This window comes from Vespa crabro, chromosome 10, assembly GCF_910589235.1.
Source record: "Vespa crabro chromosome 10, iyVesCrab1.2, whole genome shotgun sequence".
In the NCBI taxonomy this organism is placed as follows: Eukaryota; Metazoa; Arthropoda; class Insecta; order Hymenoptera; family Vespidae; genus Vespa; species Vespa crabro.
The window spans coordinates 8,510,282-8,533,728 of NC_060964.1; the positions used below are offsets into that span (position 1 = coordinate 8,510,282).

The 23,447-nt window shown below is 38.8% G+C and overlaps 1 protein-coding gene across 13 annotated transcripts in view; it reads left to right on the forward strand.

Annotated features, from left to right (window-relative positions):
* Positions 1-23,447, forward strand: part of LOC124427325 (twitchin) — a 64,396-nt gene that overhangs the window by 39,126 nt on the left and 1,823 nt on the right. For all 13 annotated transcript variants that reach the window (XM_046970107.1, XM_046970108.1, XM_046970110.1 and 10 more), the window contains 49 exons: positions 87-368; positions 476-775; positions 892-1,194; positions 1,279-1,560; positions 1,646-1,951; positions 2,029-2,331; positions 2,474-2,775; positions 2,868-3,147; positions 3,243-3,548; positions 3,671-3,945; positions 4,043-4,349; positions 4,436-5,317; positions 5,405-5,707; positions 5,790-6,071; positions 6,143-6,442; positions 6,522-6,824; positions 7,046-7,504; positions 7,590-7,712; positions 7,789-8,676; positions 8,770-9,072; positions 9,189-10,070; positions 10,144-10,399; positions 10,493-10,818; positions 10,924-11,226; positions 11,362-11,746; positions 11,823-12,028; positions 12,117-12,577; positions 12,658-13,192; positions 13,277-13,471; positions 13,549-14,032; positions 14,104-14,359; positions 14,462-14,796; positions 14,874-14,989; positions 15,067-15,351; positions 15,439-15,578; positions 15,663-15,926; positions 16,012-16,628; positions 16,736-19,060; positions 19,131-19,264; positions 19,425-19,632; positions 19,790-19,942; positions 20,026-20,252; positions 20,342-20,632; positions 20,750-21,121; positions 21,286-21,342; positions 22,561-22,736; positions 22,837-22,945; positions 23,010-23,152; positions 23,243-23,399. In XM_046970107.1, the coding sequence (XP_046826063.1) occupies positions 87-368; positions 476-775; positions 892-1,194; positions 1,279-1,560; positions 1,646-1,951; positions 2,029-2,331; positions 2,474-2,775; positions 2,868-3,147; positions 3,243-3,548; positions 3,671-3,945; positions 4,043-4,349; positions 4,436-5,317; positions 5,405-5,707; positions 5,790-6,071; positions 6,143-6,442; positions 6,522-6,824; positions 7,046-7,504; positions 7,590-7,712; positions 7,789-8,676; positions 8,770-9,072; positions 9,189-10,070; positions 10,144-10,399; positions 10,493-10,818; positions 10,924-11,226; positions 11,362-11,746; positions 11,823-12,028; positions 12,117-12,577; positions 12,658-13,192; positions 13,277-13,471; positions 13,549-14,032; positions 14,104-14,359; positions 14,462-14,796; positions 14,874-14,989; positions 15,067-15,351; positions 15,439-15,578; positions 15,663-15,926; positions 16,012-16,628; positions 16,736-19,060; positions 19,131-19,264; positions 19,425-19,632; positions 19,790-19,942; positions 20,026-20,252; positions 20,342-20,632; positions 20,750-21,121; positions 21,286-21,342; positions 22,561-22,736; positions 22,837-22,945; positions 23,010-23,152; positions 23,243-23,399 (17,487 nt within the window). The remainder of the gene's footprint in view (positions 1-86; positions 369-475; positions 776-891; positions 1,195-1,278; positions 1,561-1,645; positions 1,952-2,028; positions 2,332-2,473; positions 2,776-2,867; positions 3,148-3,242; positions 3,549-3,670; positions 3,946-4,042; positions 4,350-4,435; positions 5,318-5,404; positions 5,708-5,789; positions 6,072-6,142; positions 6,443-6,521; positions 6,825-7,045; positions 7,505-7,589; positions 7,713-7,788; positions 8,677-8,769; positions 9,073-9,188; positions 10,071-10,143; positions 10,400-10,492; positions 10,819-10,923; positions 11,227-11,361; positions 11,747-11,822; positions 12,029-12,116; positions 12,578-12,657; positions 13,193-13,276; positions 13,472-13,548; positions 14,033-14,103; positions 14,360-14,461; positions 14,797-14,873; positions 14,990-15,066; positions 15,352-15,438; positions 15,579-15,662; positions 15,927-16,011; positions 16,629-16,735; positions 19,061-19,130; positions 19,265-19,424; positions 19,633-19,789; positions 19,943-20,025; positions 20,253-20,341; positions 20,633-20,749; positions 21,122-21,285; positions 21,343-22,560; positions 22,737-22,836; positions 22,946-23,009; positions 23,153-23,242; positions 23,400-23,447) is intronic.

Here is a 23,447-nt window from a genome sequence, read left to right on the forward strand (position 1 = left end):
TTTATTATAAATTTATGATCAGTTAAATGTAAAATTTTCATCTAAATAATATGGAATTTTTTTTTTTTTTTTTTTTTTTTTTTTAGTGAAACCGAAAATCGACAGAACTAATCTAAAACCGATCATCGTACGCGCCGGAAAGCCCATTAAATACGATGTAGACGTACGTGGTGAACCACCTCCAGAAATTACTTGGCTTCATGCAAATGTTGAAGTTAAGACTGGTGAAAATATCGAAATTGTTAATGTCGATTATAACACGAAATTGAGTATTACCGACAGCGTTCGTAAAAATACTGGTGTATGGAAGATACGTGCTGTCAATGCTCATGGCGAAGATGAAGCAGAAGTTGAAGTCACCGTTCTTTGTAAGCCTCTAAACATTTGGTCGTTTAATATTATTCTCTCGGTATTTGATTTAACGACATGGTGAAGTGATTATTAGAAGCTTTAGAATATCATATAATTATTACAGCTTCTCCTGGTAAACCAAAAGGACCGATTAAAGTGTCGGACGTAACGAAGAGCGGCTGTAAAATAAAATGGGAGAAGCCTGAGGATGATGGTGGTAAACCTATTACTGGTTATCAGGTTGAAAAATTAGATAAATCGACGGGCAGATGGGTACCAGTTGGTCGAACCACGGACACAGAAATGGATATCAAAGGTCTTCAGGAAGGTCATGAATATGAATTCAGAGTAAAAGCATTGAACGAAGAAGGTGAATCAGAACCACTGGTGACAGATGGATCCATACTTGCCAAGAATCCATACGGTAAAATTTTAAATACTTAATCTTTTAAATGTGTAATGCGTAATTATGTTTATAAGAAAATTACATTGTCGGAAAATTATAATTAATTCGATTTTTATTACACGTACAAATTGTAGACATAGCAAGTAAACCTGGAACACCAGAGTTCGAAGATTGGGACGTAGATCGTGTTGATCTTAAATGGGAGCCACCTAAAAATAATGGCGGAGCTGCGATTACTGGATATATTATCGAAAAGAGAGAGAAACCATCGACCCATTGGGAGGAATGCCTCACAACGGATTCGCCACAACCAAAGGGTCGCGTCACGGGTCTCAAAAAAGGTGCAACATATCAATTCCGAGTACGTGCCGTAAACAAAGCTGGACCTTCGGAACCTAGTGAACCAACAAAACCGCACATTGCAAAGGCACGATTCTGTAAGTCTATTTTCATTTATCGCATTCAAAGATCGTTTATATTTAATCAAATTTTATGTAACATTGTTTTTTAATTACTATCAGTGAAACCGCATATCAATCGAGATAAATTGCAAACCATCAAAGTGAGAGTCGGACAACACGTGAAATTAGAAGTTGATATAGAGGGTGAACCGCCGCCAACTGTTACTTGGAGCTTTGCTGGTGAAACTCTACAAACCGGAGCAAATGTCAAGATCGATAATGAAGATTATCTTACTAAGATACAATTAATCAATCCAAGCCGTAAACTTACTGGAAAATATACAATTAAAGCGGTTAATGATTCTGGACAAGATGAGGCTGATGTAGAAATTAACATCTTAGGTAAATGAAGAGTATTATAACATGTGTTATAATAGTATGTTATAAATTTTTATACTTTATTATCTTTTTTTTTATAAACATATAGACAAACCTGGAAAACCTGAGGGACCTCTAGAAGTAACCGATGTGCACAAGGAAGGATGCAAATTGAAGTGGAACAAGCCAAGGGATGACGGTGGACTACCCCTTACAGGATATATTCTTGAAAAAATGGACATTACGACTGGTCGTTGGGTACCAGCTGGCATGGTAGATCCAGAAAAAACTGAACATGCCATTACTGGATTGGAGCCTGGTAAAAAGTATGAATTCCGTGTGAAGGCTTTGAATGAAGAAGGCGAATCCGAACCTCTGCAGACAGACACTGCCATCCTTGCTAAAAATCCTTATGGTATATGCAGTTCTACAAAAAGCCAAAACCTTCGGATAATAATAAATTGTATTGACACGTTCGTTTCAATGTTTCAGATCCACCAGCAGCACCTGGTCTACCAGAAATTATTGATTGGTCTGAAAATATGGTAAAACTTAAGTGGGAGCCACCAATAAGAGACGGTGGTGCACCTATTACTGGCTACATTATCGAAATGAAAGATAAATATGGTACAAGTTTCGTAAAAGCTGTAGAAATATCAGGACCAACTTGTACCGGTACTGTACCAAGATTAGAAGAAGGCAATCAATACCAATTCCGTGTACGAGCCGTAAATAAAGCTGGGCCGGGCGACCCAAGTGAAGAAACTAATCCTCATACTGCTAAAGCTCGTTGGTGTAAGTGTTGTTTAATTCAATATTTCAATTGATATTGAACATAATGATGATGATGATAATAACAACAAGTAATGATTAATCAATAACTCTCTATGTTTATTATATATGTGTAATTTAATGTAAATGAATGTTAAATTTCTAGTGAAACCCTACATCGATCGTACCAATCTTCAACCCATAACGATAAAAGTGGGACTTACAATGACCTTAGATGTGAATATAATTGGAGAACCACCACCAACGGTAACGTGGTCTTTCAAAGAAGCAGAATTGGTGTCGAATGATATTATCCGTATCGACAACATTGACTATAATACAAAACTCATCATTCTAAAAACCAAACGTGAACAAACCGGAAAGTATGTGATCCGAGCGAAAAATGAAGTTGGAGAAGATGTAGCCGAAGTTGATATTACTGTTCTTGGCAAGCCAAGCAAGCCCAAGGTAAAAAATGAGAAAATAAATATGCAAGATCATGATTTATTAATTTTTTATATTTTTATATAGAAAAAAATATATTTTTATTTTTCTAACAGGGTCCTTTGGAAGTATTCGACGTTAATAAACATGGATGCAAATTAAAGTGGGAGAAACCCGAAGACGATGGCGGATCGCCAGTAGAATATTATGAAATTGAAAAACTTGACCCTCTAACTGGCCAATGGATATCCTGTGGAAGGTCTACCGAACCGGAAGCTACAGTCACAGGTTTGCAAGAAGGCAAACCTTATAAATTCCGTGTAAAGGCTGTTAACAGAGAAGGCGAATCTGAGGAATTGGAAGCCGACAAATCTATTATTGCTAAAAATCCATTCGGTAATATACTATTTATATATATATATATATAAATTAGAAATATTACGATGTTTTTTCCTAGATGGACAATATATCATAATAAATAAAAATTCTAGATGAACCTGGTAAACCTGGACGTCCTGAATTACGAAATTGGGACAAAGATTTCGTTGATCTTGAATGGACACCGCCAAAAGATGATGGTGGTGCTCCTATTGAAAAATATATTATTCAGATGCGTGATAAAGAAGGTAGGCAATGGGTGGATGCTGCGAAAGTTGTTGGCGATCGCACCATGGCCAAAGTTACCGAAGGTATTCAAGAAGGTCACGAATATGAGTTCAGAGTGGTAGCGGTTAATAGAGCGGGTCCAAGTGAACCTAGTGACGTTTCAAAGAGCGTCATTGCAAAACCCCGTTTCTGTAAGTAAATTTAATCATTTTTTTTGTTGTCTATTAAAGTTGAAACTTGTATTGTTCAAATATTGCTTGGAGAAATATTAATCATGTAACACAATTCATTGCACTTTCTTGTTTTCGTACAGTGGCACCTCATATCGATCGCAAAAATCTGCACAAAAAAGTTATGCGAGTTGGACAAATGCTACGTATTGAAGCGGATATTATAGGTGAACCACCTCCAATTGTAACTTGGAAACTCAAGGACGCAGTGCTAAAGAGTATGGATCGTATGAAAATTGAAAATGAGGATTATCACACGACATTTATAATGAGCAAATTACAAAGAGCCGATACAGGAACTTATACTGTTATTGCCAAGAACGATAGTGGAACCGATCAAGTTGATGTTGAAATTCAGGTTTGTGAACTTTATCGTGTAAACTTTTTTATAATCATTCCACTATTTCTTTTCTTATTGATGTTATAATCGTTATTTACCGTTTAAATATGTTCAGGTCGTAAGTAAACCTGCCAAACCAAAAGGTCCACTTGAGGTATCTAATGTGACAGCGCAAAGTTGCAAGCTCAAATGGGACAAACCTGAGGATGACGGTGGTGATCCAGTGGATCACTATGTCATTGAAAGAATGGATGTTGATTCTGGTCGTTGGGTACCTTGCGGAACTAGTAAGGTACCTGAAGCTGACATCAGTGGTCTTAACGAAGGAAAAGATTACTTGTTTAGAGTGAAGGCTGTTAATTCTGAAGGAGAATCTGAACCATTAGAAACGGCGGTACCAATTACGGCCAAAAATCCTTATTGTAAATATCATTATGAATTAGATAGATCTTTATGGAGGCTATATTAATTTGATATCTAATACATATTTGTTTCTTGTTAAATTTAGCTGAACCCGATGCACCTGGTAAGCCTGACTTAAAGGATTGGAGTAAAAATCATGTTGATCTTAAATGGAAAGCACCAAAGAACGATGGCGGAGCACCGATTGAAAAATACATTATCGAAAAGAAAGATCAATATGGTAAATGGCAAAAGGCTGTAGAAGTTCCCGGTACTAAAACAGATGCTAGAGTTCCGGATCTTGTGGAAGGACAGAAATATCAGTTCCGAGTAAAAGCAATAAACAAAGGTGGTCAAAGTAAACCAAGTGAACCTAGCGATACTTTGACCGCTAAGGATCGTTATGCGGCACCAAAAATAGATCGTACTAATCTGAAAGATATAACCATTAAAGCCGGTAATCACATACGCTTGGACGTTAAGGTTACTGGCGAGCCACCTCCAACTAAAACCTGGTATCTAAATAAGGCCAAACAAGAGACACAGAATGCGGTAACGGTGGAACTTGAAGATTATAGAACTAAGTTTTTAGTGTCTATAGTATCCAGAGCTCATTCTGGTACTTTAACATTGAAAGCTGAAAACAGTTCAGGGAAAGATGAAGCTTCCATTGAAATCTTGGTACTAGATAAACCGAGTAAACCAGAAGGTCCTTTAAAAGTATCTGATGTTCACAAAGAAGGTTGTACTCTCAAGTGGAATCCACCATTGGATGATGGTGGTGTACCATTAGAACATTACGTTGTTGAAAAAATGGACACAGAAACTGGAAGATGGATACCTATTGGTCGTACGAAAGAACCAAACATGGTTGTCGAAAACTTAGTACCTGGGCAAGAGTACAAATTCCGTGTCTCCGCTGTTAATGCAGAGGGTGAATCGGAACCTCTGGAAACCGATCATGGCATTGTAGCAAAGAATCCATTTGGTTAGCTTTCTTGGATTGATTTATGAATATTAGAGTACAAGTAATTGACCCGAATATTTTATCATTTATATTTTCTTTTTCTGACAGACGAACCTGGACCTCCTGGACGACCAGAGGCTACTGATTGGGATAAGGATCATATAGATCTGAGATGGACTCCACCGTTGAACGACGGTGGATCTCCAATCACCGGATACGTGATTGAAAAGCGTGAGAAGGGAACACCGCGCTGGATTAAGGCTTGCGAGACCAGTGGACCAGAGTGTAAAGGTCGTGCCGATAATCTTGACGAAGGTGTCGAATATGAATTTCGTGTCAAGGCAATTAACGCCGCTGGTCCTGGTGAACCATCGGACGTCAGCAAACCGATTACCGCTAAAAGTAGACGAAGTAAGTTATATCATTCCGATTTTAACTTTGTTAAAAGTTTTCCACAAAAGGCACTTCTTCATATTACCGGTTTGTTCTTCAGTGGCACCAAAGATTGACAGGCGAAACTTACGCGACATCACCGTACGTGAGAACGAAGGGTTCCACTTCGATGTTAAAATTTTGGGCGAACCTCCGCCAGACGTCACCTGGGTCATTAACAACAAGAGCATACAACAAACTACACATCGCCGAATACAAAATGTACCTTACAATTCGAAGTTCTTTAATGACAAGCCCGAACGTAAAGATTCTGGCATATATAAAATAACGGCTGTTAATCAACATGGATCTGATACGGCAGAAGTTGAAGTAACAGTTGTCAGTAAGTATCTGTCAGACTGTGATCTTCTTAGACTTAATAAGAATATAAACTAAGCTTTAACATTTCGACAGGTAAACCTGGCAAACCTGAAGGACCGTTAGAAGTATCAGATATTCACAAGGAGGGCTGCACGCTTAAATGGAAAAAGCCTAAAGATGATGGCGGAGAACCTATCGAAGGTTATCTCGTAGAAAAGTTCGATCCAGACACTGGTGTATGGTTGCCAGTTGGAAAAACAACAGGACCTGAAATGAAGGTCGAAGGTTTAACACCTGGACACGAATACAAATTCCGAGTGAAAGCCCTTAATAAAGAAGGAGAATCGGAACCATTAGAGACATTTAGCTCTATCATTGCCAAAGATCCGTTCAGTAAGTAATTACTTATGAATTATGCTTAATTCCAAATTGAAGATTTTCAAATAATTACAATTTGTATCATCGCTTGCAGCTGTACCGAGTCCACCAGGAGCACCAGAACCGGTCGATTGGACTGCTAATCAAGTAGAACTTTCTTGGAAAGAACCGGTCAGTGATGGTGGTTCTCCAATTACAGGATATATTGTTGAGAAAAAAGACAAGTACAGTACGATGTGGGAGAAAGCTCTCGAAACTGAAACACCTGTTACGCAAGCTCTCGTACATGGTCTCATAGAGGGTAACGATTACCTCTTCCGTGTAATTGCTGTAAATAAAGCTGGTCAATCGGAACCAGGTGAAGCAAGTAAAACCTTTACGGCTAAACCTCGCTTTTGTAAGTATGCACGATTTATTGTTATTTATATTGTTTGATATAGAATAAGATATATAAAAATATTCTCTTTCTAATAACGATGGCATTGATCTCATGGCGCTTGTACATTCCACGCGCACCTAGTCTGAAAATAGAAATAATCAAATCTATATTGAGTAGTGGCTTGAAATCAATTTGGCAAGAGACTGGGGGTACTTATTAACGTTCGTTTCTCACTTCAGTGGCACCAAAGATCGACAGGCGCAATTTACGGGACGTTACTCTTTCGGCGGGATCTCTTCTAAGATTCGATGCGAACGTAATCGGTGAACCTCCACCACATATCGAGTGGCGATACGGTGCGATTCCTCTGCGCTCTGACAAAAAAGTACAAATCGACAATTCAGATTATAGTACGAAATTCAGCATCCGTCCAGTTTCCCGCGACGACAGCGGCGATTATACTGTTACTGCCAGTAATTCGTCTGGAAAGGATTCCGTTACTGTCCAAGTGACAGTAACTGATAAACCTTTACCACCGGAAGGACCACTACAAATTACGGACATCCATAAAGAAGGATGCAAGCTAAAGTGGAAGAGGCCGAAAGACGATGGAGGGACTCCGATCGAATACTACCAGGTGGATAAGATGGACCCAGAAACGGGTTGTTGGATACCATGTGGCCGATCTACCGAACCGAGTAAGCATTCTCAAATCCCATCTCGTTCGATTCCTTGTATTTCAAAATAAATCCTACAATAAATCCTACACTTTAATATTTTTAGACTTGGAAGTAACCGGTTTAACGCCTGGCAAAGAATATTTATTCCGAGTATCCGCAGTTAATTCCGAAGGCGAATCCAAACCGCTAGAAGCAGAAGAAGCAATACTAGCTAAAAACCCATATGGTACGTACAATTTGAAATTTCTTTATTGTTATGCACAATCATTGGTCATAATTTAAACGCTTGGTTAAATCTATAGACGAGCCTGGTAAGCCGGGAGATCTCCGTGCTACCGATTGGGATAAAGATCACGTAGATTTGGCATGGACACCGCCAACCAATGACGGTGGTTCACCCATCACTGGTTATATTATCGAAAAGAAAGATAAATACGGAGAATGGGAAAAAGCTGTGGAAGTACCAGCGGATCAAACTTCGGCAACTGTACCCGATTTAATAGAAGGACAGCCTTACGAATTTCGAGTACGGGCAATTAACAAAGCAGGTCCCGGCGAGCCTTCTGATCCAACACCAACTATAATTGCTAAACCACGCAATCAACCACCTAAGATCGATCGTACCAATTTAATCGAAGTAAGGATCAAAGCAGGACAAAACTTTGGTTTCGATGTGAAAGTTATCGGTGAACCGCCACCTACGACGAAATGGATGTTAGGAAGCAGAGAAGTAAGACCAACCGATCGGATAAAAGTCAAGCATATCGATTATAACACTAGTCTGCACGTCCGAATGGCGACCAGAGCTGAATCCGGCAAATATTGCATAGTCGCAGAAAATATTAATGGCAAAGACGAAGCGTTTGTCAAAGTTACCGTATTGGATAAACCTAGCCCGCCCCAAGGACCTCTTAGGGCAAGCGACGTGCATGCCGAAGGATGTAAACTTTCTTGGAAACCGCCCGAAGATGATGGTGGACAGCCCATTGAGAAATATGTCGTTGAAAAGATGGACGAAGTTACCGGGCGCTGGGTTCCAGCAGGTGAAACCGATGGACCAGAAACGTCGTTAAACATTGATGGATTAACTCCTGGTCATAAGTACAAATTTAGAGTACGTGCTGTTAACAAGCAAGGGAAATCGGAACCCCTTACTATGTCGCAGAGCATCGAAGCTAAAAATCCATTTGGTAAGGCATTTTTTATATTGACTCCTTATAATGTAAAATATATATCGTTTAACTTCATTTTCATCTATAATTTTATTTCCTTCTTATATATAGATGAACCAGGTAAACCAGGCACACCTACTGTTACCGACTACGATTCAAACTTCGTCGAACTACAATGGTCACGTCCAGACCACGATGGTGGTTCTCCTATTACTGGTTATGTAATAGAAAAACGTGACAAATATAGTCCCACTTGGGAGAAATGCGCCGAGGTCGAAGGTGATGTAAATACCGGAAAAGTCGATGACCTTGTTGAAGGAACGCATTATGAATTCCGTGTCAGGGCTGTTAACAAAGCTGGTCCGGGCGAACCATCAGATGCTTCAAAATCGCATTTGGCACGACCCAAGAATCGTATGTATATAATTAAATTTTTACGCACATTCGACGTAATAAAATGCGTAATGATAAAAATAATTATTTATTCGGTATAAATAAATAATTTAATTTGATATGTATATTATTTACAGTACCACCAAAGATCGATCGCAATTACATGTTAGATGTAAAAGTGAAAGCAGGCGGCTTTTACGACTTCGATGTACCGGTTATTGGTGAACCACCACCGGTAAAAGAATGGTCCCTTAAGGACAACGTCATAATGGCGGATGAACGCATCAAAATTATAAATGAAGATTACAATACTAAAGTCCGCGTGATGGAAGCAAGAAGATCGGATTCCGGTGTTTACACGTTAACTGCTAGAAATATCAATGGTAAAGACACCGCCACGTTAAACGTAAATGTTCTCGACATACCATCCCCGCCGGAGGGACCATTGCTTATAAGTAATGTGACGAAGAATTCGTGTACATTAAAATGGCGAGCACCAAAAGACGATGGTGGTTCAGAAATCCTCTACTACCAAGTAGAAAAAATGGATACGGAAAACATGCGTTGGGTACCAGTGGCCGAAGCCACGACTACATCCTCTCGCGTGGACCATCTTATCGAAGGTCATGACTATCAATTCCGTGTGCGTGCTGTAAATAAACAAGGAGAATCAGCGCCATTGATCGGACTGGACACTATCACGGCAAAGGATCCATTCGATAAACCGGATAAACCAGGTACACCTATCGCCACGGATTGGGATAAGGATCACGTTGATCTCGAATGGACACCGCCTAAGAAAGATGGTGGATCTCCGATAACGGAATACATAATAGAGAAGAAACCTCGTTTTGGACAATGGGAGAAGGTACTCGAGGTTCCGGGTAACAAGACTAGTGCTACAGTTCCAGATTTGATCGAAGGTCAAGAATATGAGTTCAGAGTGATCGCTGTCAATAAGGGTGGTCCTGGAGATCCATCCGATGCATCTGCGCCTGTCATTGCTAAACCACGTTTCCGTAAGTATCAATATTGAAATTATAATTTTGTAAATTATAATTTAATACAAGAACAATGGATTATATATTACAGTTGCGCCAAGCTTCGATACGGCTCTTTTGCACGATTTAGTCGTGCGTGCCGGTCAAAAGATCAGTTACATCATTCCTATAGAAGCATCGCCTAAACCAAAAGCAACTTGGACACTGGATGGTAAACTTCTTGAGCCAGATTCACGACACGAAATGTATACTACGCAAATAGAAACTACATTCGAAATTCCATTTTCCGTTCGTTCTGATAGTGGACGATATGCTATAACATTGGAAAATGAATATGGCAAATTCAGGTGGTCTATCAATATCAAATAAATGCGTTGAAATAATATTGTAAAATATTATCTTGAAAAAAATATATTAACATATATTTGTATATTTTCTAGTTCGAGTGCTAGAGTTACTGTACTAGACAGACCATCGCCGCCAGAGCCACCATTGGTAGTCAGTAACGTCACCAAAGACAGTTGTCACATAACATGGGGTCATCCTCTCGACGATGGTGGCAGTCCTATCCTTCATTACGTCATTGAAAAGATGGACCTTTCTCGTGGAACATGGTCGGACGCTGGAATGAGCATGGTTCTTAGTCACGATGTAGCCCGATTAACTCACCGTAAAGAGTATCTTTTCCGTGTAAAAGCCGTCAACAATATTGGAGAGTCTGATCCACTAGAAACTAAAAAGAGTATCATCGCTAAGAATGAATTCGGTTGGTATCTTCAGGAAAGCTTTAATAATCTTTTTCTTTTCTTCTGTAAAAAGAGATGCCCGAAATATTGTGCAAATAATTATTCTCATTTGACAATATTTACAGATGAACCAGATGCCCCTGGCAGACCAACAATAATGGATTGGGATAAAGATCATGTTGATCTTCAATGGCCCGCACCAGGCAATGACGGTGGTTCTCCCATTACGGGATATATCGTACAAAAGAAAGAAAAAGGCAGTCCTTACTGGATCAATGCTGTTCATGTACCAGCTGGACAGACGAGTACAACTGTCCCAGATTTAACAGAAGGTCAAGAATATGAATTCCGTGTTATAGCGGTTAACGCAGCTGGACAATCAGAACCATCCGAACCAAGTGATCTTGTGACTGCTAAACCACGATTCTGTAAGAATGCTTTTCTTATTTCCAATTTATTTTACTAGTTTTTTTTTTTTTTTCTTTTTATTCCGAAATCTTTTTCTTAATTTAAAATATAATGGTTTTAAGTATAAAGTTACATAAATAAATGTATTATTCCAGTGGCACCAAAGATAAAGACACCACTGCAAGACATTCGTGTTAAGGCTGGCTTAATCTTCCACGTGGATATAGACTTTGTTGGTGAACCAACACCTGAAGTTACATGGACTGTAGGAAGTAAAGACTTGCAAACCAATGAGAGAACTACTGTTACTTCTATCGGTTATCATACGATCGTTCATACGGTCAATGCACAGAGATCCGATTCTGGGCTATATCATCTCTTATTAAAGAATAGTAGCGGAATTGACGAAGGTAGCTTCCAAGTAATCGTATTGGATAGACCAGGACCACCAGAAGGTCCTTTACAATACGAAGAAATCACAAGTCAATCGGTTACTTTATCCTGGAAACCGCCAAAGGATAATGGAGGCAGCGAGATCACGTGAGTAATTAGTTGATCGAGTGTAATATTAATTGTTTGTAATAATTTTTTATAAAACGATATGCTTCTTCCACAGTGGTTATGTAATTGAAAAACGTGATCTTACCCACGGTGGTGGTTGGGTACCAGCTGTAACGCATGTTAATCCAAAGTATAATCATGCAACCGTTCCAAGATTATCGGAAGGCACCACTTACGAGTTCCGTGTTTCTGCAGAAAATCTTCAAGGTCGTTCTGAACCTTTGACAACGGATCACTCGATAGTAGCTAAGAATCAATTTGGTAATTGCTTATTACGATTACTGCGAACGTAAACTATCATTTTTGTATTTTAGTTATTAAATAATAACTTTATTGTTTCTTGAAATAGTTGCTCCTGGTCAACCTGGTAAACCTGAATGCGTTGATGCTGACAAAGATCATATCAAGATCAAATGGACTGCTCCAATCAGTAACGGTGGTTCTAATATTATTGGTTATGACGTGGAACGTCGTGATCGTGCGACTGGACGTTGGCTTAAAATAAACAAGGAACCAGTTAGGTATGCGGAGTATTACGATGATCACGTCACTGAAGGTCACCAATACGAATATCGCGTTACTGCAATAAATGCTGCTGGAGCTGGTAAGGCCAGCGATACATCATCCGTATTTATTGCCAAACCCATGAAGGAAAAACCGAAATTGTATTTGGATGCTCTCATTGGTCGCAAAATTAAAGTTCGTGCTGGAGAACCCATTAATATAAATATTCCATTATCTGGAGCACCTACTCCTACCGTGGAGTGGTCGAAAAATGGAAAAACGCTTACAGAAACTCTTCGAGCATCGGTAAGAGTATTAATTATTTTGCATATTAATAAGAGTAAGATGAATAACAGGGGATATATATTATGTTTAATTAATTTCAGACCGAAACCAAGAGTGATCGAACACAACTACTCGTTGATAAATCTATACGCGACGATAGCGGTATATACAGGGTTACCGCCGTAAATGAACACGGTAGAGATTCGGCTGACATTGAAGTCACGGTTGTTGATAAACCTGGACCACCACAGGGACCACTCCAATACACGGCAACGACGCAAGAATCAGTTTCGCTATCCTGGAACAAACCCTTGGATGATGGTGGATCTGACATAACCAATTACATTGTCGAAGTAGCAGACTTTGGTTCTGATAACTGGCGCCAAGTGCCTGGATATGTTCCAAGAACCAGTTTTACGGCAAAAGGTCTTACAGAAGGAAAACGATATCTCTTCAGAGTACGAGCTGAAAACATGTATGGAGTTTCGGAACCTCTCGATGGTAAACCTGTTGTTGCAAAGAGTCCATTCGATCCACCGGATGCTCCAAGTCAGCCACAAATTCTAGGCTACACGCCCAACAGTTGTAGTCTATCTTGGACTCCACCTGTTAACACAGGTGGCAAGCCAATCACAGGTAAAATAAATCCATTTTAAGGAAAACTATATTATTTTAAACATATTTTCACATTTTTCATTATTCCTTACTTAAAATTTGTAGGCTATTATGTCGAGAGACGCGAGCGTGGTGGTGAGTGGCTTAAAGTTAATAATTATCCAACGCCAAATACTACTTTCACGGTTCAAGATCTTCATGAAGGCTCTAGATACGAATTTAGAGTAATAGCTGTGAACGAAGCTGGACCTGGCAAACCTAGTAAACCTACAGAGCCTATTACAGCTGGACATCAACGAAGTAAATTAATTTCCTTTTACATCTTCCTTTATATTATAACTATATGAAATAATATTATCGTTAAAATGTCTGTGTAGTGAAACCCGATGCTCCAGAACCACCGAAAGCCGACAGGATAACGAAGGATTCAGTGACCTTAAGTTGGCGTCCTCCACGTAGCGACGGTGGTGCTAAAATCAGAGGTTATATTATCCAAAAGAAAGCTAGAGGAGAGGACGAATGGACCGATGTCAATGGTGCTCTTATTCCTACAAATGTATATACCGTGCCGAAGCTTACTGAGGGCGAAGAATATCTCTTCAGGGTAATAGCAGTGAATGATGTTGGTAACAGCGATCCTAGCAAGCCCAGTAGTCCTATTGTCATCGAAGAACAACCAAATAAACCAGTTATGGATCTTGGTGGTGTCAGAGATATTACTGTCCGAGCCGGTGAAGACTTTTGTATTCATGTACCTTATATCGGTTTCCCCAAACCAACTGCTACGTGGTTTGCTAATGACGTTGTCAAAGATGAAACAGATTCACGTGTACATCAACAATTGGCCGACGATTATGCAAGGTAAGTATTTTCAATTGTATTTAACTATATGAATTGCTTAACCTACTAATCACCTATCCTTTTTGTTACAGTCTTGTTGTGAAAAATTCGAAACGTTCAGATGGAGGACAATACAGGCTTCAATTACGTAATCCCTCTGGATTTGATACAGCTACGATAAATGTTAAAGTTCTAGATAGACCGGATCCACCAGAAAACCTGCGTGCCGATGAGTTTGGCGGAGATGCTCTTACACTCTTCTGGAGTCCACCAAAAGATAACGGTGGTGGCGATATCACCAATTATGTGGTTGAAAAAAGAGAACCACGTGCAGCCACATGGTCAAAGGTATGGCTACGAAAATATACGAAAATATATAATCATTTTTAATAAAGAAATTGCAATAAAAGAGATGGCAATTCTATATCACTTACTAAAATCGTTCTACAGGTCAGCAGTTACGTTACTACACCGTTTGTACGTGTACGCAATTTGACCGTTGGTCAAGTCTATGAATTCCGCGTGATGGCTGAAAATCAATATGGAACGTCAGATCCTGTCACAACAATTGATCCAATCAAAGCCAGACATCCATTCGATCCGCCAGGTCCACCTGGAGCACCACGTGGCATCGAAACCACTGAAGATAGCATTACTATTACATGGACGAAGCCTCGTCATGATGGTGGCTCGCCTATTACCGGATACGTCATTGAAAAGCGTCTTTTGAGTGAAGACAAATGGGTCAAAGCAACCCCGGCATTAGTACATGAAACGACATATAAGTAAATATCAGAGATAAAATGTTCTTGATGAATTTGTTAACGCAAATATTTAATATATTTTTAATATTTCTTAACAGGGTTACTGGATTGATTGAAAATCATGATTATGAATTCCGTGTGGCAGCCGAAAATGCAGCTGGCCGTGGTGCGTGGAGCTCAAGTTCAGACGTGATTCGTGCTAGCGCTCCAGCGTGTAAGTATATTATAATAAACACCGGTGATCTTTATAAATGATTAAGTTATAATAATATACGTGTTCAAATAATTTAGTCCCGCCAAAGATTACCAGTGATCTAAGTATTCGCGATATGACCGTTATCGCTGGAGAACCATTTACCATCACAGTACCATTCACGGCCAATCCAAAGCCTAGACCAAGTTGGTCAATTAACGGCGAAGAAGTTCTCACCGGAGATAGAATTAAATTCGAGACAACAGATATTGCTTCGCAATTTATTAACAAGAAGGCAAAACGATCGGATACTGGAACATACACTATCTATCTTACCAACACCGTTGGCACGGATTCAGCTTCATGTAAAGTTCTAGTAGTTGGTAAGTATATATCCTCTCAGTATTACTTATTAGTTTTAATTACATAAAATCAAGTAATTAATAAATATGTATTCGTTATAATCTTAGATAAACCATCACCGCCTCAAGGTCCATTAGACATATCTGATATTACACCTGAAACTTGCACACTTTCATGGAGACCTCCGTTCGATGACGGTGGTTCACCGGTTACAAATTATGTTGTCGAAAAATTGGATCCCGCTGGTGTAAGTTATTCTTCATAATCCTCTAGAATTTTGCATATTTATAGTAAGAGATATGGAATATAATTTAATCTTATATTATTACAGTTCTGGGTAAAGCTTAGCAGTTTCGCTAGAAATACTCATTACGATGTGATCGGTCTGGAACCAAATCGCATGTACAATTTCCGCGTAAGGGCAGAAAATCAATACGGCGTGTCTGAACCATTACAAGCGGATGAACCAATAACAGCTAAATTCCCCTTCACTGTTCCGGATGCACCTGGACAACCTCGTGTAATAGATTGGGATACGACAAGTGCCACATTGGTTTGGTCGAGACCATTATCCGACGGAGGCTCGCGAATACAGGTAATTTTGTAGAAGAACATGAACTCAAAATATCTTTCTAAAAATAATGTTATAATAAATCACACATCTTTGTATCGTTATCCAGGGTTACAAGATCGAATTCCGTGATCCAGCAGACGATATGACATGGCGAATAGCCAACGATTATCTTGTTAAAGATACAACTTATATCTGCTATAATTTGGCCAGTGGTCACGAATACGAATTTAGAATACGAGCAAAGAACGCAGCTGGCTTCAGTAAACCGAGTCCACATTCGGCACCATTTAAAATAAAAGGCAAATTCAATGTTCCTTCTCCACCTGGTATCCCGCAAGTGACTAAAGTTGGCAAGAACTACGTTGATCTTAAATGGGAAGCACCCGTTTCTGATGGAGGTAGCCGTATCACTGGTTATGTCGTTGAAAAACGTGAAGTCGGAAGTGCTATTTGGATTAAATGTAACGATTATAACGTCACGGATACCGAGTATACCGTACTTCACCTTATCGAACGAGGAGACTACGAATTTAGAATATTTGCGGTTAATGCGGCCGGAAGATCGGAACCTAGTTCTTGCACCACACCGGTCAAGATTTGCGAAGTTGAAGGTGGTGAGAAACCAGAGTTCGTTAGGAATTTGCCTATTAGCCAGATAGTTCCCCTTGGAAAAACGCATGTATTTGAATGCGAAGCCACAGGAAAGCCATTACCGACTGCCAGGTTAATAATTTATATATATATATATATATGTATATGTGCATTATATATTATCAAAGAAAATGTCAATAACGATGAAACGATTTCTCAATGCCATTTTATTGGTATAGGTGGTTGAAGAATGGTCGCGAGATCACCCTAGGTGGACGTTTCAGAGCAGAAACTTTAGATGGAATTTACAGGCTCGTCATATCCGGAGTAATGGAAGCTGACGACGGTGATTACAGTTGTCAAATATCGAATCCTCTTGGTCTGGCAACAACGACTGCGCGTCTCAAGATCGGAACCCCACCGCGTATCGAGCGTATGCCCGACGACTTGTATCTACCAGAAGGCGACAATACTAAGATCAAGATCTACTATAGTGGTGATCAACCGATGGATGTTACTCTGAAGAAGGATGGTCGCAAGATCGTTGAAACATCGCATATCAAATACACCGTTTTTGACGAATATCTTATTATCTTTATCAAGGACATTGAGAAAGATGATGCCGGCGTATATGAATTGTCCATATCCAACGACAGTGGCGACGTTAGTGGCTCTTTCACCGTTTATATTACAGGTCTACCTGGTCCACCAACAGGTCCGCTCGACGTCACCGATATCAACAAGCACACATGTACTTTGTCTTGGCATCCACCTAAATATGATGGAGGTCTTCGTATAACTCATTACATGATAGAACGAAAAGACATTACGCATACTCATTGGATTATTGTCGCGTCCTTCTGTAAGGATACTACATGTTACGTACAAGGTCTAACGGAGGGTCAAGAATATCTATTCCGAGTAATGGCAGTTAACGAGAATGGTATGGGTGCACCTTTGGAAGGAACGAATCCTATAAAAGCCAAGGCACCGTTCGATCCGCCTGGACCCCCTGGTACGCCAAAGGTTATCGAAGTGGGCGGAGATTTCGTAAATCTTTCATGGGAGAAACCAGAAACCGATGGTGGTTCCAAGATACAAGGTTATTGGATCGACAAGCGCGAGGTCGATAGCCAAACTTGGCAACGCGTCAACGTTGCTATCTGTTTACCAACTCAGATAAATATTAGCAATCTTATCGAGGGAAGGCAGTACGAGTTCCGCGTTTTTGCCCAAAACGAAGCTGGTCTTAGTCCAGAATCTAAAGCCTCAACGTCAGTTAAGATCGTCGATCCTCAAGCCGCCAAAGCTCCGGAAATTATTTCGCCTTTGCATAAAGTTAATTGTGTTCAGAATCACAATGCCCACTTCCACTGCACCATTACTGGAATTCCCAAGCCCAATATTACGTGGTTCAAGGGAGCTCGTGAAATTATTGGTGGCAGTCGTTACCAAATTTATTCGGAAGGCGACGTGCACAATCTCATAATATACGATGTATTCGGCGAAGACGCGGACGAATACTTCTGTCGTGCAGTAAATAAATGTGGCGCAAAATCTACGAAGGGCGAACTATTCATTAAGACGCCGCCTAAACTCAACGTACCGCCAAGATTTAGAGATACCGCGTTCTTCGATAAAGGCGTCAATGTTGTAATTAAAATACCATTCACCGGCTATCCCAAACCAAAGATCACTTGGATAAGAGAGGGAGAAGTTATCGAATCAGGAGGACATTACTCCGTCGAGGTGAAAGAGAGACATGCCGTATTAACCATCAGAGACGGTAGTAGACTAGATTCTGGACCTTATCGCATTACAGCGGAGAACGATCTTGGCCAGGATTCGGCGATCATAAAGATACAGATAAGCGATCGTCCTGATCCACCACGATTCCCGCAAATCGACAACATAGGACACGATTCCTTGGCGCTTTCGTGGAAACCACCAGTCTGGGATGGTGGCAGTAATATTACCAATTACTTGGTGGAAAAACGCGAACATCCGATGACCAGTTGGATCAGAGTTGGAAATACCAGATTCTGCACGATGGCCGTTACTGGTCTCAGCCCTGGACATCAATATGATTTCCGTGTTTGCGCTGAGAATGTCTACGGTAGATCCGATCCGAGCGAAGTAACGCCACTTATCACAACTAAAGGTACCATCAAGAGAGAGTTCAAGAAGAAGGAATACGAAATGGATGAGAGTGGCAAAAAGATACGTGGTCGCAGTGACGAAAAAGTTCGCGACTACGATCAATTCGTCTTTGACATTTATAGCAAATACGTGCCGCAACCAGTTGAGATCAAGCATACATCAGTTTATGACAAATATGATATTCTTGAAGAAATTGGTACCGGTGCCTTTGGCGTCGTTCATCGTTGCCGTGAAAGATCTACCGGCAATATTTTTGCTGCTAAATTCATTCCAGTTTCTCACATCATGGAGAAGGAATTAATTAGAAAAGAAATAGATATAATGAATCAATTGCATCATCCTAAATTGATCAACCTTCATGATGCTTTCGAGGATGACGACGAGATGGTTCTAATCTTTGAATTGTAAGGCAACAAATTATCATTACAATTGATTTCTCTTTATCATTATTACTAATAATTTGGAATGTTTTAGCTTATCCGGCGGCGAACTGTTTGAGAGAATCACTGCCGAAGGTTATATCATGTCCGAGGCCGAGGTCATTAATTATATGCGTCAGATTTGCGAGGGTGTCAAACACATGCACGAGAAGAACATCATACACCTTGGTCTGTTTGAGAGAGACTTTTTTTTCATTCGTAATATTAGAAAAAACAAAAAAAAAAAAAAAAACAAAAAAAAACATCGCAATTGAACGTGATGCATTACAGAAGAAACGAATGATCTAGGAGGAACAGAAGATAATCGAATGTTAATGTTATTTTCCAGACATCAAACCAGAAAACATAATGTGTCAGACGCGCAATAGCACGAATGTGAAACTGATCGACTTTGGTTTAGCTACTAGACTAGATCCCAATGAAGTCGTAAAGATCAGTACAGGTACAGCGGAATTCGCAGCTCCTGAAATTGTAGAACGCGAACCAGTTGGTTTCTATACGGATATGTGGGCTTGTGGTGTACTGGCATACGTCCTGTGAGTATTTGCATATTCGCAATTGCTTATCTCTCTATTATATTAAAAGTCTTAAGATATAAATGGGCAAAATGAAATCTATGCGTATTTTTTTTTCTTTTTCTTTTTTGATCATATATTTCTTTTACATATAATTAAATTTATTCTGATTGAAAAGTTTGAGTGGTCTCTCGCCGTTCGCCGGTGACAATGACATCGAGACGTTGAAAAACGTAAAGGCCTGCGATTGGGACTTTGACGAAGAAGCGTTCCGAGAAGTTTCCGAGGAAGGCAAAGACTTCATCAGACGATTACTCGTTAAGAATAAAGAGTGGGTGCATTCGCTTAAACCCTAATAATACAATTAATGAATAGCAAAGTGAATTTGTTCAATCGTTAATATTATTTTTGTAGAAAGCGCATGACCGCTCATGAATGCCTTCTTCATCCATGGTTAACCGGCGATCATAGTAATCGTACCAATGTCATATCTAGTAGCCGATACCTTAGCTTCAGAGACAAATTACGTGCCAAATACGAGAACTGGGATAAATATGTTTTACCTATCGGCCGGCTAGCTGAGTATTCCTCGCTTAGAAAATTATTGATAGAAAAATATAAGATCTATGACTCTTCATTCGGTAAATTTGTTTGATAATCTACAATAACTTTCTAATTAACTACTATTTGTATGTAGAATTATAAATCGAATCATCCATATTATTTCTAGATCGCCGACAGGCTGCACCTAGATTTGTCATCAAACCTACAAGCGCATTCGCATACGAAGGACAAAGTGTAAAGTTCACTTGTCGAGTAATTGCCATTGCTTCTCCCGTTTTAACGTGGTTCCATAATAATCAAGAACTTCGACAATCTGTTAAATTCATGAAACGTTATCACGGTGACGACTACACTTTCATCATTAACAGAGTTAAGCTGGAAGATAGAGGAGAATATGTGATACGTGCCGAGAATCATTACGGTTATAGAGAAGAAGTTGTCTTCCTCAACGTACAACGTAAGTAGCAAGATCGAGAAAACTTTCTGATCAAAGTATATTTCTATTATCGCGACACGTTACTAAGTTAAAGATTTTGTGGATCAATAATTAATAATTAATGTGATAAATTTGTAGCACTGCCTATAGAAATTCCAAAGTACAGACCAGAATTGCATCCGGTGCGCAGACGGGAACCGCTCGGTTATAACGTATGGATGGAAACGATTGAATCAGCTCCGAACTTCACCTTCTTATTGAGGCCACGTGTGATTCAAGTCAGACAAACATGCAAGCTACTTTGTTGTCTAGCTGGAAATCCACCGCCAACCGTAAAATGGTACAGAGATAGAGAAGAATTATCTAAACATCATTATTCGATGACACACGCAGACGGTGTCGTCACTATGGAGATTATAGATTGTAAACCGGAAGACAGTGGCAAGTATCGCTGCGTAGCGACAAACATTCATGGCAAGGATGAAACGAGCTGTGTCGTTATTGTAGAAGGTAAGTTTGGGAAAAGCAAATAGAAAAAAATGACGAAAATAAATATCGGTGACGAATAACAATGGAACAACAATCGAAGTAACAAGTGCTTCGCCACGTGAATCGATAAATCGTTAAATTATACATATGTTTAATACGAAATCTGATTAAATATTTATTTGTAGGAACTGGAGAAACAGAGGAGCAATGTAAATTAGCACACGACCTCCTACATTCCGGAGGTAGAGCCGCTTGAGCGTGACTCCCCTTATTTTTATTATCCCCTTTGATCCTTTGCTATCTATGGAGTGACAAATGAGAGATTGCTGAAAACACTTAATTGTCAATTTGAAACGATTGTATGGAATAAGAAGTCGAACACTTTATGAGAATCATGATAATTTTATTACAATGTATTTTAAAAATCAATATGAATTATATTATAAAAATATATAAAGTTAAAAAAACTACCAAAAACACTATGAGGCAATAGCTTCAGTGTTTTATTTGGTTTTATGAATTTTTCTTTTTATATTGGCAAAAAATTAACATATTCTTTTAGATTTGTACAAAACATTTTTCACAATCCTAAAAAAAATTATAACATCGCAGTATCATTTCTTTATATAAAAATTCATTAAGAAATGTCTTTTGTGAATGTCATCAAGTATGATCGTTCCGTAATTTCCCCCAATTCAATCCTAATTCGTTGAACGATTCGAGTGATTTTCAATGTGAAAGTAACAAAATTTATTCCATCTTTCTCCCACATAATTGTTAATCATTCACTCATTATGATTATTTGTCCATAAATATTTGTCCATAAATAGATATAATTTAAGAACTTAAATGTGATCTTTTTGCATGTATTTCGTTGATATCGGAAAAGTTCTTCAGCTATTTTCCATTTGTCACACCCTGTCTATGTTTTGAAGGATTGGAAGATGCAGTAGTATAGCAAAACGTATACGTACATGTATATATATATATATATGGGCGATCACTCATTAAACTTTATGCAAACAGCATAATATTTTTTCATTAAAATTACGAATTATATATTAGAAAGTTATTATGCTATTTAGAGCAAAGTTGATTAGACTTGAAATTATTGTTTGAATTAATTCCATGATTTAGTCCACCATGATTATCTATTAAACGTAATTTGTATTATTCCTTTAGCGATGCACACGCATAAATCATCGAACCAATATGTAACTCTGAATAACTCTAATCTAGAGATCTTTTCAATGGATGCCTTCCAATTCTATAGCAACTCGTTTATTCCATGGTTTTATCCAATTTGTTTTTACTCTTAGACGCTGCAAAGTAAACAAAATTCCTGCAAATATGTAATATAGTGAATGCATACAAAAATGCGTGTAGAGCATGCTACAAAAGCACATTGATTCCTATCATAACGAAATATATGAGCCCTGATACTAAGTACTTGTCTTTAGATCGGAGGTTTATCGAGCAACCACTGAAACCTGCACCACCACCTATTGTAACTGTTCACAAAGCCAGTGGTTACAGTGGCTACAGTTCTACTACTACACAAGGTCATTCAAGTACATCACACAATTATAGTAGTTCAACTAGCAAATTGAATTCCTCAAGTTCCTCATCTTATAAAGTAAGCTTGTTAAAATGCAAACCAAAAAATAGATCCTATATACAATCATACAAACGGTTTATATACAGATAACATTATAACATATTAATGTCATTTGTAGGCTACAACCGAATCTTCGTCAGATAAGCGTAATGCTAAAAAATACGGAAGTAAGTTGGACGCTACAGGTAGCCCATCTCGGTCTAGAAGCACTACTAAAGAACTTGCTTGTAAGTATTCTATATATTATAAAGTAATTTTTTAGAAAGTTATATTTAATTCATATCATTGTAGATCCATCAGATGATAGTATGAAACCACCAGAATTCACAAAGAAATTAAATGATCTTACAATTAACGATGGAGAGCAGCTGGAACTGACTGTTAAAGTTGATGGTGATCCAGAACCACAAATAACTTGGCTGAAAAATGGCAAAGTTAGTATAATTCGTATACGAATAATACAATTATGTTATTATTAACAATATCCTTTAAAGTGAAAGTATATTTTTAATTCAATTCTATAGACCGTAAACTCCTCTGAGATTGTTGATTTGAAATACAAAGCTGGTACTGCAACTCTTACTATTAATGAAATATTCCCCGAGGATGAGGGCGAATATATTTGCAAGGCAACCAATAGCCTTGGAACATCTACAACGTCTTGCAAATTAACTGTGAAACGTTAGTAAAGTGAATTTTATCCTAGTTGGAACAATATCATGAATTTAT